General features: G+C 39.5%; 1 protein-coding gene across 14 annotated transcripts in view; it reads right to left on the reverse strand.

Moving 5' to 3' along the window:
• ICA1 (islet cell autoantigen 1) overlaps window positions 1-18329 on the reverse strand; it is a 155183-nt gene that overhangs the window by 25378 nt on the left and 111476 nt on the right. For all 14 annotated transcript variants that reach the window (XM_019443430.2, XM_019443427.2, XM_019443423.2 and 11 more), the window contains 4 exons: window positions 8427-8524; window positions 6362-6414; window positions 3081-3143; window positions 2938-2970 (listed from right to left, as the gene is read on the reverse strand). In XM_019443430.2, the coding sequence (XP_019298975.1) occupies window positions 2938-2970; window positions 3081-3143; window positions 6362-6414; window positions 8427-8524 (247 nt within the window). The remainder of the gene's footprint in view (window positions 1-2937; window positions 2971-3080; window positions 3144-6361; window positions 6415-8426; window positions 8525-18329) is intronic.

Below are 18329 nucleotides of genomic sequence, written 5' to 3' on the forward strand. Positions count from 1 at the left end.
CACATTTCATTACGACACTGAATCGGAGTGATTTTTTGGGGCAACGGCTCCTGGAGAACTGTCTCCTTGTTGTTGTCATAAGTGGTCTGCTTTTTGATAACACTGTACCATGGCTTGGCCATTACTTGTCTAACAGAATTACCACTGGGAGTGAACTGGCCCCCAAGCAGCAGGGCGCTAGAGCTTATAGCCCCCAAGTCCTATAAAGGCAGCCATCCCTGGATTAAGCTCTTTTTATTTCTTGATTGCTTAATGTCTTGCATATTATTATCAGTGTTTTAATTCAGGATCTGGGCCTTCTGGCGGTTTTCTGAAGGGCACACATTTTGAAGTCAACTAATTATCGTGTGTTCTTTTCTTCATTCACCACAAGTTCTGTGCACTGACAGAGTATTTCTAGACTTGTGGTCATGTTAATCTTTAAGCTGATGCTGCCCTAGGGGTTGCCAATGCAGAAGAGTCAGATAGTGACAGAGCATGGCTCACGCCTCAAGAAGGGCTTTATGGCCTGGCAGTGATAAAGGGAAAGGAGAGATTATGTGACATTGCATTTAACTGAGACAATCTGTAAATCAACTTTTCTGCCTGAAAACAAATACACATTTTGGGAAAGAATACAATTTTGGGAAAGAAACAATACATTTTGGGTAATTGTATTAAGTGAGTGCTCAAAAAAAGGGTATGAGCTGCTATTCTATGAAACAAAGACTGTTAACTGTAAACCAATGAGTTATAAAAGTTGTTTTAAATAAGGGGAAATATAACAATCTTATTCCAGTGTATCTGTGACAGGCTCTGGATGAAGCTTATGAAAGTAAGCATCTATCTCAGGTAGTAGCATTTCTGATTTAATTCTGTGAAGAAATACATGGGTACTGGGTTAATTTTTGTTTTGCCATTACTACCAAGTTGAAAAAGTCAAAATCCAAAAGCAAGAACCCTTTTTTGTAATAAGGGGGGAAACACAAGAATATGGACTTCTATCTGCTTGTGTGTATGTAAAGAAATAGGGATGAGAATATGGAATAGAGAGGAATGGCAAGCAGAAATGGGAGTCAGAATTTTCCACTGTCTACATTTTCACTGTCATTATCACGTACCGATGTGAATATACATATTCAAAACTTATGTTTATTAAAACAGTGAAATTAAATAGATAATAAAAGAGCAAATTACATGAACAAGAGGTTGGCAACAGGAGAAATAACAGTCTTCCTTTCAAAACAAGTTGAAAGATACAGCTAATTATAAATAACTTGTGAAATGTTAAGATTTGGTAAAACTACATGGTGGGTACCTATTGTGTGTTAGATTATTGTCTTTATCTCACCTTTGCAAGCCTGCAATATTTCTCCCTCCAAAAAAATTTGTGACAAAAGCTCTTTATTTCATAAAAGTAATCTATCCTTATGCCAAGTGGGAAACGTTTTTATGAAAATGGAGGCCAGGTAATGGCAGTCTGCTTTAATTATTTGCTTTGTACTTTCATAACCCGAGGTGATTTCAATATTTACAAATAAGTATGATTCTGACAAAAAAACATGTGGACATTGATGAAATATTGCAAAGTGTGTTGCCTGGAATGAGAAATTGGTAAAGAAAGCAGGTTTCTTCCAAGTTTATAATCCTAAGCCCTGGAAACTTAATGTAAGAGTTCTACTTGCTGCCTTTCCATTTTTGAAAAAGCTTTAATCAATGCCTTCTGTTCCCCAGACTTCCTCTCACACTTCAGGAATTAAACCCAAATCAAGCTCAAACTGAGTAGAGGAAATTGTCGGCCCTAGTTAAATGGGGTCCATAGGATCATCTTGCCCCATTTCCAGTCCTAGGAGAAACTTGTTCCATCAGGGTGGACTATGGACCAGCAGTCCAGGACAAAGGGTGCTCTAGAGTTTGTCTCAGAATATCAGTGGAATTTTGGACTTGTGATAAATCATCAGAAGCAAACCCTTGGTGGGATGGAAAACAAAGGCTATACCAGGCTGAACAGTCAATTTCCTGGAGTCATTTAAGACTATGCTTATCTCAATCAAATCCATGCTTTTGGATTCTCTTTTGGAGAGTTATTTAGTAAATTATTTTAGGCGGTGAACTTGGGTGGGTGACCTAGCCAGGCAAGCTCCTCCTCTGCATTTAACTAAGGTTCAGTAGGGGCGCCTGGGTGGCTCAGCCGGTTAAGCGTCCGACTTCAGCTCAGGTCACGATCTTGTGGTCTGTGAGCCCCGCGTCGGGCTCTGGGCTGGAGCCTGCCAGAGCCTGGAGCCTGCTTCCAATTCTGTGTCTCCCTCTCTCTCTGCCCCTCCCCCATTCATGCCCTGTCTCTCTCTGTCTCAAAAATAAATAAACGTTAAAAAAATTTAAAAAAAAAATAACTAAGGTTCAGTGGAGGTGCAGCACAGTATACCACCGGGACAATGTTTCTAATGCCACTGTCTCAACTGCTTACCATCTGAAGAGTGTTCCTGTGTCAGAGGTCATGAGAGACCCTGTATATACATGATCTCCAATTCTGACAACAGCCCAGGAAGACTGTTGCTATTGATTCCATTTTACAAATGGAGCAACTGAGGCTGAAAGAGTTAAAGTGTGAAGCAAATTACCTAAGGCTATACAGATAGTTTATGGTACAACCAGTACTCAAATCTAGGTCTGGTTCTGAAAGCCATGTTTTTTCTACTATAGCATACAACCTGTGACATAACTTTTAGCTTTAGTAGTCTGAGTATTATGTAATTAAGCTAAAGATGACAAATCCCACATGTACTAATTTGTACTTGGGCATATTTAAAGTCATTTATAAAGACAAATGACAGTTACTTAAAAACAATTTGCTTGGGAATGCAAAGCTATTCAAAAAAATAAACATTACATTTTCCTGCATGTAAAAACAGTATTAAAAAATTAAATTATAACCCCAAAGAAATATATAAATCTTACCACCTTCCTCGGGTTTCATGCCTAATAGTTCATCTGTAGGTCCATTAAAGGAAACAAAGAAAACAAAATTATGAGTCAGTTTCATTTTGTAAGGAGTTTGTCAAATTTGTTAAAATTGAGTCATTTTCCTTAATCTAGATTACCTGAGCATGCATTATGTGTAGAGCTTTTGTCTAAGGCAGTTAAAATGCTTTTTCCATCTTCAGCTGTAAACAGAACACATGCACTTGGTTATCGCAAATTCAGAATGGTGTGTGGGTTCGTATACTATTTCAGTGTAAGGTAAACACACAGCTCATCACACAGAAGCAGGGGTCCTCTGATTACATTTTCTCAAGCTGTTGGCTCTCCATGAATTCTGAGCTGACAGCCTCGAATCTTTGCTTTGTTTGGTGGAAAACTATATGACACTGACTTCACACTTCTTTCATGGACAAATGCATGACTTAAGTAATTGACTACTGATGGTGCTGTGAACGTTAGGCATTTGTGTCTGGCTAAAATAAAAGGGCACATTACTGAGTAAAAGAAGTCAGTCTGTAACATAATTCCATACATACAATATAATTCCAACTGTACAGAATTCTGGAAAAGGCAAAACTATGAAAACAGTAAAAAGATAAGCGTTTGTGGTGAGGATGTGGAGAAGCGGGAACCCTCTTGCACTGTTAGTGGGAATGCAAACTTTTGTAGCCACTCTGGAAAACAGTGTGGAGGTTCCTCAAAAAATTAAAAATAGACCTACCCTATGACCCAGCAATAGCACTGCTAGGAATTTACCCAAGGGATAGAGGAGTGCTGATGCATAGGGGCACTTGCACCCCACTGTTTATAGTGGCACTTTCAACAATAGCCAAATTAAGGAAAGAGCCTAAATGTCCACCAACTGACAAATGGAGAAAGAAGATGTGGTTTATATATACAATGGAATACTACTTGGCAATGAGAAAGAATGAAATCTGGCCATTTGTAGCAATGTGGATGGAACTGGAGAGTATTATGCTAAGTGAAATAAGTCAGGCAGAGAAAGACAGATACCGTATGTTTTCACCTATGTGGATCCTATGTGGATCCTATATATGTGTGTGTGTGTGTGTGTGTGTGTGTGTGTTTATATAAAAGATAAGTGTTTGGGGGAGGGGAGAGATGAACAAGGTGCAGACACAGGGGAGATTTAGGATAGTGAAACTATTCTGTATGATACTCTAATGGTGAACATATGTCATTACACATTTGTCCAAACCCATAAAATGTATAACACCAAGAGTAAACCCTAATGTAAACTATGAGTGATAATGATGTGTCAGTGTTGGTTCATTGATTATAACAAATGTACTGCCCTGGTGAGGGATATTGATAATGCATGTGTGTGGGAACAGGGGATATATGGAAATTTTGTACCTGCTTTCCAATTTTCTGTAAACTAAAAACTGCTCTAAATAATAAAGTGTGTGTGTGTCTGTGTATGTGTGTGTATGTGTGTGTGTGTGTACAACACAACATCCTTAAAACTTAGTTTGCTCATGTGTACATTAGACTTTTTACAGGTCACAAAATAAAGACAGGTGACACTTCATTATGGTGGATTCCTCTATTTGTACACATAAAACAAGGTAATCAGCATTTGCAATCTCAAAATATTACACAAATACCACAAGTAAACACACTACACAAAGAGAAAATTTGATCCTCTATATTATCATATATTGCATAAACATACGATTTATATTGATATGTAACTTGAATACAAATATAATGAACTGGAGTTTACATTTTCCCTCAAAACTAAAATGTTTCTATTTGCTTACCTAGATTCCCACAACATAATTCATGCTGTTGGCACCCAAGGGATACTGAGGCTGGAGGTCTGGATCAATATAGTCAGAGACCTCTTAGGTGGCCAACATCAGGCTGGCCTGCTTCTCTGTCTTCTGCCATCTGCTCCCACCCTCATGCTCTAGAACACTGTCCCTCTGACCTTCTCCTGGTCCTTCCTGGCTCATAGTCTTTGCCCAGGCTGCTTGTTTTACTCTGACAGCTTTTGCAACTAGCTGTGTGATCCCCTCAAATAGGTGAGTTCTCCCTCTCACACAGCAAGAATCCTTGCCATTCTTACCAAAGTAGGAGCTATCCAATTACTTGTGCAATTGTTAGATTATCACCTGCTTCCCCTTTTGACCATGAGCCCCATCCTGGGAAGGGTCTGGATCTGTCTGTGTACTACTGTGTGCCCGGAGCCTAGTGCCATGCCTGCCTGCCACACAGACAGCGCCCAATAAATATCTGTTGAAAACATGAATGAGTATGTGAGTAAGTGAAGGTGTGAACACACGAAAGGATGACATGAAGCTGAGTTCAAAAGGCAGAAAGGTGAGAGGGTTTTGTTTTGTTTTGTTTTCTGCTGAAAGGCAGGTGTGAGAAAAGCAAATGAACCAGTAACGTGGGAGGAGAATAAATAAAGCAGGTGAAGCAAAAGGTTGGAAAAGAAGGAGGAAAGACAGAAGGAAGGTCAAGGGTAAAGGAAAGGCAGAGAAAGGAAGTTTCAGGGTCTGCTTGCCCCTCCTATCTCCTGGAAGGGCTGCCAGAACGAAGGGTGGAGTGAGCAGAGGTGGATATGCCCCCCAAGAGGGCCAGGCTGAACACAGGGTTAGGGTAAGTTCAGTTCTCTCCATATCACCTGTAAAGCTTTCCCCTGCATCTCAGAGGATTCGAGTACCAGTAAAAAGCTCAGCGTTATATCACCTTAGTCCCATCACATTTTACTGGACCCTCCACTCCTTTATGAGAAGAACCAGTGAAAACTGGCAGTAATGGCAGGAGACAGGAATAGCTGACAAACCTTTCACAGCACATTGCATCATCTACCAACGCTCTGATCACTTTTCCAACTATCTGAGGGTCGGTATATCCGAGGGAGCTGGGGTTACTCATGACAGAACAGACCCAGGAATCACCTGGAAAAACCATGTCTGAGCTCTCCCCATCTGTTCCCAACAAAGACCAACCCACCCCACAACACAATGAAAACCAACTCACCCAATCTGATCATGTAATCGTATTAAAACTATCTTTACAGCCCAAATGGCAGTTAGAATGAGTAATGGCAATAGCAGAAATGTTATCATCTGTTGTCAGAGAAATAGCTGCTAATTCTCAATTTTGGATGCTCCTCTGACAGGCTTTTGCTGAAGTGCCTAATGATGCTATTTTCTGGTTCACAATATAAAACCTTTCTCAATAATGCTATATATATGGTCGGCATCACTGATATTTGAAAATTTAAAACTGAAATGATAAAAAGCAAATTAAAATACAATTTTCTCAATTGGAAAAGAAGAAAGGAAGAGCCTGCCAAAAAAGGAAATGAACTGGTTGCTGAGCAGTACTATTTCAGAAGCGATTCTAAATAAAAATCAAAACTTACTCTTAAAACTAGAGGATTCCTTGCGTTGGTTTTCATCCTCTAATGAAATTAACCTTAAAATTAAAAAAGAAAGAGTTTAGCAATCTAGTCCTGAAAATTTTATATTTATGATACAGCCAGTTTTTCTGTACAATATTACTACACTTATAACACACAGATATGTGCATGCGCACATGAAAGGTGAATGTATAGTCATTTATATGCTATTCATTTTTTAAAGAAGAAATAAATTTGCTGGATTTTTCCTGTCCTAAGGCTGGTTCATAGCATCTGAATAGCTGAATCTGGTTTCATCATAAGTCATATGTCCTGTAAATATCTAGGTGGGTAGTTGGTAGGTACAGCTAAGATATTTCACATTTATCGCTTTTAAAAAATAGTTAAAAAACTTATGGCCAACCAGCTGTTTCTTCTGACTCCTGGTGTTACAGGAGAGGATACCTCAGGAGGTTAGCTTAAATTATCTAAGGCTGAAAGCAAGATCATTCTCCAGAAGACTGTCACTACTCAACTCTTACTGTACATGGGGAAGATCACAGCTGAGATGTATCATCAACTTGAGATTCAGCTGGTGCTTCTGAACCTCCCTTTAAAGCACATTTACCTCTATTATAGTTACTGGATTATACTTTTTGGCTTTTAAAAATGAAGTACTAAAATAATGGAGAAATCTGAAGTTAACAAAAACTAATCAAGACAATCGTGGGTAGTTCCTTTCTGAGTAAAGGCTAATGCTTCATTTTGATCGTCGTAACATATATGGTGAAAAAAAGGTAACCAGAACACATTCCAGGCCTTGCCTCTTACTACACCACAGGCTGTGGGCAGTCTCTTAACTTCTTTTGAGCCTTGCTTCCACCATTTACACAACAGGGAAATATCGGCATTGATAACACCAAGGGTTGGCATGAGAATGGGTAGAGATAACATAAATAAAGCACCTGACATTGTGATTCATACATAGTAGGTATTCACTAAAGGGTATTTAGCATTACTATTATTACCAGGAATAGGTTAAACTGCTCCCTACAATAGTCAATTGTACTAGATTCAGATCATATTCTACAGTGAAAAGTTGTCTTTGCTCTATACCATAGGAATTTTCTAGTTTTTGCTTTAAAATTAAAAAGGCTAATATTGGCAGCAAATACCTCTGTGTGACAAAAATATATACTTAAAAGTTTATTTAGAAACACAGTAAAAACATAAGCGAGTTTTATCACACAATTATCATCTAAATTTTTTGTGTGTGGAAAAAGAATCACAAATAGAGGTAAGATAATCTACTTCTCTTTCCTAGGTCAGCCAGTTTAGGATTAACCCTGTCCTTGCATGCTCTGGCACCTGAATAGGAAAGGATATAGATTCACACTGAAACCTCCTTGCTGAGTGACATTAGGACACATCATGCTCCAGGTAAGTGGAAAAGTTTGTCTCAGTATGTAAAATAACTAGAGGTGTCTTCTTTGCAAAGTGGCAAGAACTGAAGATGGAGCACTCACTTCCTGCACTCAAAGCTGCTCTCTGCTTCACAGAGGAAAAAAGCAGAAGTTCTGAACCTTAGAAAACAAAATGTCAGAACCCGGTGCTTCTGTAGGTAACACTTTAGTACTATATGTCTTATGAGACAATTTCATAGGTTATTTCCTTCTACGAGAGAAAAGCCAGGGGATTTCCTATCTGGGACAGGATTTTGTAAATGATGGTAACAAAAGGACCAGATTGGGTCCAGAAGCCTGAGAGAGCAGGAAGCTGAGGCTGAGGCTGAGGCCCCCAGAGAGCCAGAGAGCACTGGAAATGTGTGCCTTTTCTTGTCCCAGTCAAATCCTCACAAGTGTGCTCCTTCTAAGATCCCAGAAGTGAGTCTCTTATTGGGAAGAGTCCTGGTCTAGCGGGAATATGTGCAGGACAAGTTTGGCCTTCATTCTAATACATCAACTCAGAGAAAGGAGGAAGTAAAGCAATTGCCCTGTGTTTGAGACCCCAGCAGACTTGGCCAGCGAGGCCTGTACTTTCCTTGCCTGTGGGAAGAAAGATTCTGCCAAGAGAAGTAGCCATAACTTACTGACTCGGCTCCTCCACCGTGGCCTCTGAACTTTCCTGCTGGGTGACCTTCTTCCTTTCTTCTTTCTCAATCAGCTTTTTCATAGGGTCTTGTAAGCTCTTGAACACGATAATGAAAAGGAAAAAAGAGAGAGAGAGAGAGAGAGATCAATAAAAAACTCAACAACCTCTGGTCCAGAAAGCAAACCTTGAATTCAAGGTTTGGGGGGTTACCCTGAACCTACCCAGTAGACAGACATGAAATTTTATATGTTCTCAGACCCATCCACAAAATACTAGCCTATAATGGAGAGTTGTTTTGCCACTAGATTTATGCTTTCCCTTTCACGATAAGTTATTCAAAAGAAGGCCTTTTGGCTATTGCTAACTTTATTTTCCATCTTTAACATGCAGCAAAGATAAACATTCTGTTCTGCTAGCAGCCCACACACTGACAGAGTAGAAGCTTTTCTCCCCCGAAGATGAGACAATTTCATTTTATTTTTAATTTTGTTTGCAATTTTGTGATCTAAAAACAGCTTTTAAAAATAAGAGAAAACAAAACCTTTTTTTAAGAAAAAAAATTAGCAGCTTAACATATTCCAACAAGTTTACTCCCACAAGTGGACAGAGCAAGTGCATCCAAATCTTTGTCGATTAAAAGATGGGTGGGGATCTTCTGAGGGCACACTATTTCTTGGAGTTATTGTTCTCAAGTCTCATTAAATGTATAAGGAAACACTTTCAAAAAAATCCAGTGCTTAGAAACTGTACACCAGAAAAAGCAAAACACTCCCATAACAACTGAATAATGAGTTACACAAAAAGATCTCTACTTGTGGCCCTAATTAAACCACAAACCTATAAATACACATGAAACATCTCAAGATACTTACTTATCCTGCTTATATTCTTAGAACTTTTAAAACCTGTCCTTTGGGGCTTCCTGTCTCCTCCTCTTTCCCCTTCCCACCTTTCTCTTCTCTAGTGTGACCCACACACAGAAGGCGGCCAGCATGTTTCCTACACCAGCTCTGATGGATTCATGGTCTCTGACTGCAGGCTGGATGGAGATGGTGTGGAGGCAGTCTCTGCGAAGCCCAGCTGTGATGGATGGTGGTGCCTGCTGTGGGCGCCAGGTGAACACGGGTGTTCCACTCCTAACTGCCAGCACTCTCACTCCCTATATGGAAAATTTTCCCTAAAATACCTAGGCAATCAGGTTATTGTTTTTCTCAGGTACCCACAGTAGTTCCCCACTTGTTTCCACTTCTAGTCTAAACCTCTCTGCCTGATTTTAAAGATCTTCTAAAATGTGATTTTATCTTACTCTCCCACATTGCTTCCCAGTGGCTCCCAAATGGGAGCTTTCCATTCACCTAGGTCTTTCTCATCACCTCGTATGTACTAATTGCTCCCTTCCTATCTTTGTTCATTCTGTTGCTTTGCCTAAAAAAATCTCTCTCTACCTATTTGTCTACCCTCAAGAGTCCTGTAAGTTTTTGCAAAGCCCAGATCAATTACTGCCTTTTCTGTAAAACTTCATTCACTAAGCAAGTCAAATTCAAGAAAGTCCTTCCATCTTCAAGGTGCATTTATAGTCTTATTCATATTTGATTATATCTATTCTGTATTACGTTTTCTCTTAAAAAATATTTTTTAAGTTAGAAAAATAATAGAACCACATGTAGAATGCTTGGAGAATTAAAAAAAGACAAGTTACTGATAATTCCATTCTCCTCCCCAAAATAGTTAATATTTTCATATATTTCCTTTCTGGTTTTTCATACTCATACTACTTTTATAATCAGAATCATGTATATAGATGTATACTTAAGCAATATAATATGTGTAGGTATTTCATAATGAGAAACATTCTTCATTAGAGAATATAAAAAATATTTTATATATCCTAAACATTCAATATTAAATTATATATAAATATACATTCATTCACCATTTTTCTAACATAAGGCCAAGGTTTTCTAATTGAATATATGTCCTATGCTTAGAGTTCTGAAACATCTTCTTGCATAAAGGACATCCTTAAGGCATTACCATCATTTTTAATGGCTATTTCTGGACATTTAGATTAGTATACTCAGTCAACAAATAGTTTCAGAGTATTTACCATGACCAGGTGCTGTTTTGGGTGCAGGGGATACACTGGTGAAGAAGACAGAGAGAATTATCAGTTAGTGATGAGTCTAGGCAGGGAATTAAAAAGGGGGATAAAAAGTGATTGGATCACTACCTCAGTTAGTAAGAATGTTCTCTTGTGAAGTGACATTTTAGCTGAGAGTCAAATGACATGAAGGAGCCATCCTTGCATAACTCAAGAAGGAGAGGCTTGAACGCAAAGGCCTAAGGTAGTAATAGCTTGGCTTGTTGGAGGAACAAAAAGAATCCACTGGGATTGTAATGTAGTGGGCAAGAGGACAGGTCTTATGAGATCAAGATAAAGAGGTCAGCAGCGGTCACACAGGGAGAACATTCCTTTACCCACATTCATCAATATTTAACACTATGCCCCATTAGTTTCATCATATTCTTTTGCCCTCTATGTTTCTCCAATGTATGACAACTAAATGGAATCCATGATTATCAGTTGGAGGGGGAAATGCTATAAGGGACATTATTGGAACAAATGAGGTAATTGGAATATGGACTATAGTGTAGGTCTTCTTCTTTTTTTAATCACATACCCGAAAGCATCTGGTAAAAGCTAGGCACATGTGTGCATGTGTGTGTATATTTCAGAAATGTACAATCACAAGGAGGAGTTCAACAGATGTCAAAGACTTACTCTTTTCAATAGATCTGCCAATCACAGCATTTTATTCACACACACACTCACACACACACACACCCTTCCAGCAGTTTTATTCCCCAAAGAGTAGTCCAATCCTGGTCAACATGAAGCCAGGAGTATTTTCAGCTAAGCTTCTGATGGCCCCAAAATGCACTTTTCAATTCTGTGAGGCTTGTCCAGGCCTCCTGGTTTGCTCAATTATCTTCTCATTGCATTTCCTTTTTCTCAATCAGCACTAGGCAGGGCCAGGACTTGTCTGCTCTCAGCCAGCTGCGTCTAGCTGCCACAGCGCTTGCCTAAGCCCCTGAGATGCCCTTGACAGCTCCATGGTTATCATCCTTTCTGTCTCTAGACCGACCTCCCCTCATAACCACACTTGGGCAGTTCTAAGACAATCCCTTTGTAATGTAAACCACTCCTTCCTTCTTTTCAACCCCTTCCCTGTTGGGCCATTAGCAGGGACTCAATTGTTGGCTCCCTGTCACCACAATCACAGTTAAGTCACTATTGTGCTTCACCAACAGAATGGCTACAGTTCCAATTGCTACTTTATTATTAATAATTCCTGTTACAATTGCTCATCTCTTCCTGCTATTACCATTGTCCCTATAAGGATTTGGCTGTTGCCACTCAAGAGAGGTGCTAAATATGTACTTGTTGTTTGATAAATTCATGTACATAAGGTTAAACTGAAAAAATTAGAGCTCTTAAAGCCTCAGGGGAATAATTAGAAAAAGGTTTATGAAACCACAAGCAAAATTAATACCAAGCACCTGGGTTTATTTATTAAATATTAGCATTTTGAGCTAAGGGGAATCTTGTGTGGGGAATCTATCAGCTTTATTGAGATATAATTCATGTACCATAGAATTTACCCACCTACAGTGTATACTTCAATGGTTTTCAGTATAGACAAAGAGTTGTGCAACCATCACCACAGTCAATTTTAGGACGTCTTCAAGGGGCATCTTTTGAAGCAAGAGAGTTTTAGATTAAACTGAGCTAAACGCTCCTCTATACAGCAAGGAAAAAAACCACAACAGGCATGGAACTTGTTTCTTACAAAGATGGTAAACAATGAAGACAATCAAGAAACTCAGAGGAACTCTGAAACAACATGGAGGACAAATCACGTCCCCTTCCTCTCTCAACATTAGTTCCTGGGTGTGACTGTCAGATATAGGATATTCTACTTGGAGACCCACTGCTTTTACCAAAGTTTGATGAAAAGGTCCAAGTGGGGGCTGAGGTGGAGGGGATTCTTTATGGTATTTTAAAGTCTGCAACTCAGCTGAAAACACTTAACCTTGTAGCATCTGTAAAAGTCAGAGGTGACAGCATTTTCTGTGTGACATGAACACCTGCTCAGCCAAGAGGCCTTGGCTGACTGTAGAGACAAGGCAGCCATCAGATGGAACTATTTTGAATCAGCGGCTGATGGAAGCCACATTCAAATCCATGTCCAGAAATGAAACGTCAAAGCATTCTGTTTCTAAACCCCAAACCCACTAGGTTCTTCATTAAAATTGTTCATGAAGATCACTTTGTATTAGCAGCAAAACAGCATCATACAAGACTGAAAGGTTTCATACAGAAGAAAAAATGTTTTTATACTAGTAACCTTTCTCCGTTTAAAAGCCTGCACTGACATGGTAATAGTTTCCATCAATGCTTAAATGGTTTCAGGAAGCACACACACACAATATATAAGATCAGCGTGACAGAGGAAATGCGCAGACCGAGCTTGCAAAAGTGTCTTAGAAAGGAAACAGCTTAATATAATAATGGGAGTTACTACTTCCTGTATTAGGAAAATAAAAGCAACAGCAACATTCATCTGAATGAAAGCAAAACTACTCAGCAAAACAAATTTCACAGACAAAAGGCTAGCAGCCAACCCTAATATAATGACCTAAGTTTAAGTTTAGCCTTGACAAATGAGTAACATTTTCTCTAATCTTTAATTATGACATTTAATTTTCTTAGGCTACTTCCCATTAATTATACTGTATGCATATGAAGGTGCCAAATAATTGTCTATAAAAGGAAATAAAAGTGCTGAAAATAGGGAGGCATGGTTAAAAGATGGTGAACTCGGTTGTGTGTATGTTTGTGTTTATATAATTGGTACCACATGAGGAATAAAAAGCAGAGGCATGATGATGTGTATAGCCACACAATTCATGGATTTTAGCACATGTGGCCCCCCACTCATGCAGTTATAAATCTATAAAGATACTATGTAAGGAGCACTATTAATCTAGGATCAGAAGGTACTCTTGAATTATAGTGTAGAATAAAAAGTAAAGTTAGAGAAAAACAAACATAATCATAAATAAGATATATAAACTTATTCTTTAAACTTTTTTTTAAACTTTTTTTTAAAGTCTCTCTCTCTCTCCCTCTCTCTAAAGAGAGTGGGGAAGAAGGGCTGAGGAAAAGAGAGAGAGAAAGACTCCTAAACAGGCTCCACACTCAGTGCAGAGCTCCACGTGAGGCTTGATCCCATGATTCTGGGATCATTACCTGAGCCAAAATCAAGAGTTGGAAACTCAACCAACTAAGCCACCCAGGTGCCCCTCTTATCAACAGTTTTTAAAGGTTTGAAAGGAATTAGATGTCTTAAAGGTTCATCTTATGTTAGGTATTGCAGTCCATTCAACCATTCAACCATTAACAGGTAGGAACAATATTTGAATCCAGGTCTTCAAAATTCTACAACTAGTCAAGAAATGGTACCGAATAGCCAAGTCAAGAACATTTGCTGAACTCCTTCATATGTAGCACCAAATAGACCAAGAACACTTCCTTCCAAACTCTAAAGCAAGTGTCCTAAATTCCTAGGTATCTGAGGGATTGACTGATATAGATGATGGTTTTCACCTATGTGCAAACATTTCAAAGGGCTACTTTAAAAAAAAGATTTTAATGTTTATTTATTTTTGAGAGACAGAGCACGAGTTGGGGAGGGGCAGAGAGGGAGATACAGAATCCCAAGCAGGCTCCAGGCTCTGAGCTGTTGGCAAAGAGTCCAATGGAGGGCTTGAACTCATGAGCTGTGAGATGGAGACCTGAGCTGAAGACAGACTCTTAACTGACTGAGCCACCCAGGCACCCCTAAAAGTGTTACTTTTAACAGAAAGTTTACAACTATAGTTTTTTTTTTAATATTTTTTTTTCAACGTTTTTTTATTTATTTTTGGGACAGAGAGAGACAGAGCATGAACGGGGAGGGGCAGAGAGAGAGGGAGACACAGAATCGGAAACAGGCTCCAGGCTCCGAGCCATCAGCCCAGAGCCCGACGCGGGGCTCGAACTCACGGACCGCGAGATCGTGACCTGGCTGAAGTCGGACGCTTAACCGACTGCGCCACCCAGGCGCCCCTACAACTATAGTTTTTAAAGGTGGCACTTGTGCTTTCTCTTGCCCTCCTGCCTCAGGGCCCGAAGTACCACCTGGAAGAAATGACTTACAGCAGAGTGGGAAAAGCATGAGCATCCCTGTTTCCACACCTACTGCATATGGAGCATGTAGCCTTGGGCAGATGACCAGACCTTTCTGAACTCCAGTTTCCTCATTTGAAACACGGAGAAAAAAACAAGTAGACCCAACTACTCAAGGTTATTTTGAGGATTAACTAAAATATATGCCCTTTCTATATGTCAGTGCCAAACTTAACTGTATCATTAATTATGATACCCAACCTCAGCACATTAGAGTCACGCATAGCATGACAAATTCTCTGAGATGCTACTTCATCTCACGTTTAGCAGAGTTCCTGGCATTAAGTAACTGCCCACACAATGATAATATTTTTCCTTTCCTCTCAAAGAAAAGTAATGGAATGAGACGAAGCAGGGGATGGAGAGGAACCTGTTATGAGGAGAGCCTGAGCTACCAGATGCCTGGAGGAGCAAACACCAGTCATCACAAGGGATGGATGAACTGATGATCAGCCACCTGTCGGTTTGTCCACCTCAAACTTCAGTGGTGCCATGGTCAGCCCCCTAACCCCTCTTCTCCCATGGACTTGGATGCTTCTCAGTTTTGCAATGATCTGGCCTGGAGCAGCTTGGGGGAAAAAAATCACTCTGCTAAAGGCTGAGTAAAGTAATGACACCGAGAGAAAACTTGAAAGTCTACAAGGATATTCTGGATGCTCGCCATGAATAATTGCCATGTTGGGACTGGCAACTAAAATAGCATTGCAGAGATATTTACCCAATTTTCATAAAAACTATTATGGCTTTATTTTCAAAGCAAGTAACTACAGAGCCGTGTGGCTTGTCGGTAAATGTTCAAGTGATTAACTGAGAAATGTGGAGGTGGGTGGAAGAAGGCTGTTAGGCATACGAATTTGAGAAAAACAAAATTTAGAGAAGGATGTTTTTTGAATTGTGAAAGCTAAAAACATTTTAGTCTCCAGAATGATGTTCCATATAACAGTGCTAAGTCCTAGACCCCAGGAGAGAAAAGAGGGAACATTGGCACATCTGTTTCAATGGTTATTTTTGAACATGCCCAGAGTTAGGTTTTCAAATTCGGGTTTCCTTAAAATCCTGGCACAGGGCAAAAGCCAGTTGCAAAGCCAAATTGCATTTTTTCAGAATTAGCCTTGTTGCAGGGTGGGAAACCTCCCTGCCTTCCTTGCTTGTAGGCCTGCCCTGCCCTCTTGTATCCCTTTGGGAGTTCTATAAGCCCAGACCAGGGCCGGCAGGCCTGAAGCACAGGTTTGGGAATGGAACTGCCAGAGCCATCTGTGGGAGTCAGGGAGGGTTATCTTGGGTGAGGTCTGTGAGACCTATCCCACGGCCCTTCACAGCCTCGCCTTCGAAACTCACCGCAAAACTAATCATCTAGGGTGCAAACAGTAAGAAAGGAACTTAAGCGAGGCTATAGGGCCTGGCAAGCTCAACAAACCCCTGTGTATCGATACTGCCAATGGCTGTCTTCTGGATCCATGAGAGAATTCTCAATAAATCCATCCCCGTTACCCCCACCATGGCTGCCACCCTCACCGCCCACCAGCAGCACCCCAAAACAGCCAGAAAGTGACAGAGCCCAAGTTAAAGTCAGGTCTGGCTGGCACAGGGCCTGTGATCTTACATAATCATGCATCCAGAGTAAAAAATCTGGCTTTCCTGCCAAAAGCACTAGAATGGGGGACATGACAGGAATATGTTTAGTACTGGCCATTTTCATTAAATATAGGCACGCTGATCTCTTTTAAAATACAAATACAGAAGGTCATGCCTTCCCCTCAACCAGCTCCCAATGGTGTGTCTACTTCAAAGGGTCTCCAGTGCTCACTTCTCTGTAAAAACATCTGACTCAACCCACATGATAGTGAGGGAAGAAGAGACCACTGAGTTTTAGAGTTTCTAGGAAAAAGCCACGTGACTCCTGAGGGGTTTTGTTTGTTTGTTTGTTTTTGTTTTTTGCTTTTGTTTTGTTTTTGTTTTGCTTTCTCTGAAGATCTATGCAGCAATGTGTAAGTAAAGGACATCCTGGAAGAATAAAGTAAACATGACCATTTCTGAGGGGTGGTAATTTAAGACTGGTCACTGTTTTCCGATAGAGAGCATTTCATTTACCTTAAAAAAATGCTTTAAACTCATAGTCTAAATTACTTTCTCTAAAAAAGTGACAGTGCTTTTGAGATGTGGCTAGAAATATTCCCTTCCTATCTCCACGACTTGATAATTTCCACCATGTGAAAGACATTCTCAGATGATTTGGAATCAGTATACAATTAACATATTAGGGGCACCTGGGTGGCTCAGTTGGTTACGCTTCAGACTCTCGATTTTGACTCAGGTCATGATCTCTTGGTTCCTGAGATAGAGCCCCGTGTCAGGCTTGGAGCTGGGTATGGAGCCTGCTTGAGATTCTCTCTTTCCCTCTGCCCTTCCCTAATGCACACACTTTCTCTCTCTAAAAAAATTAACATATTAATAACCCATACAAAATACCTATGTGTAGTAGCATTTTAATGAAAAAGTATGTATTGTTTAAAAATACAAGATTAGTGCATTGCTTCTTTTACTGGAAACCACTTAAAAGATGTTCTCTCCACTTTAAATTTGAGCCTTGTTGCAATTAGATTAAAAAAATTTGTAACATAAAAAAAATTTTTGTAACATTAAATTTCAATGCTAAATCCTCCATAAAGTTAAAATGCTGCAAAAATCTATTAATCATAAAATGAATGATGAAGGATTATGTCAATAAATGTAGAATTAATAGAACCGTATCAGGCCTGAATAAAAAAGCAATAGTAGACACATAAAACATTACCACAAAATATTCACTTAATGTCAAAAAAGTCACTGGGATATGAGGTGGAGACTCAATTCATTTTTATAATAAAATTATATTGGGAAAGAAATATACATATTTTCTAGAGAAAGCTTCATTAGAAATAAACTTCTGGGGCATGAGTTATATCCCTATAATTCTGCAGCAAAAGACTCTTCCCTCCAAACAGGATGCATCGAGTGTTTAACACATTAATTATCATCCTTCATCAAGCATAAAACTAACAGTCAGGAAATACAGCTGCAGTGGCACAATTACCAACACTCAGAATACACCCTGCAGCAAAGAAAACAAATGGGTTGCTTTTCATTAACAGAGCTTGGCAAACCTCTCCAAAGACAATGTTTTCCTTCCAGCCAGAGTCCCAAAAGGCATTTCAGGGGCTATTTGCTTAGGTAAATCCAGAGAACAAATAAAACATGAAAATATTTATTTAAATTCCAAAATAATCCATTATCAATATAGTGTCATTCAGAAGAAAATTACATACATTGAAAATGACTTAATCAAATCAAAATTATTTATTTATTCATTTAGCTATTTATTTTTATAATTTTTTTAACGTTTATTTATTTTGAGAAAGAGAGAAAGAGAGTGCATGACAAGCAGGGGAGGGACAGGGAGAATGAGAAGGAGAGAGAGAAAGAATCCCAAGCAGGCTCTGCACCGGCAGAGCCCAACACAGGGCTTGAACTTAGGAACTGTCAGATCATGACCTGAGCCAAAATCAAGAGTCAGATGCTTAACCAACTGAGCCACCAGGTGTCCACCCTTTTTAGTAATTTTTTATAATT

Source organism: Panthera pardus, unplaced genomic scaffold (genome assembly GCF_024362965.1).
Source record: "Panthera pardus isolate Hobbes unplaced genomic scaffold, ASM2436296v1 HiC_scaffold_8, whole genome shotgun sequence".
NCBI classification, from domain to species: domain Eukaryota; kingdom Metazoa; phylum Chordata; class Mammalia; order Carnivora; family Felidae; genus Panthera; species Panthera pardus.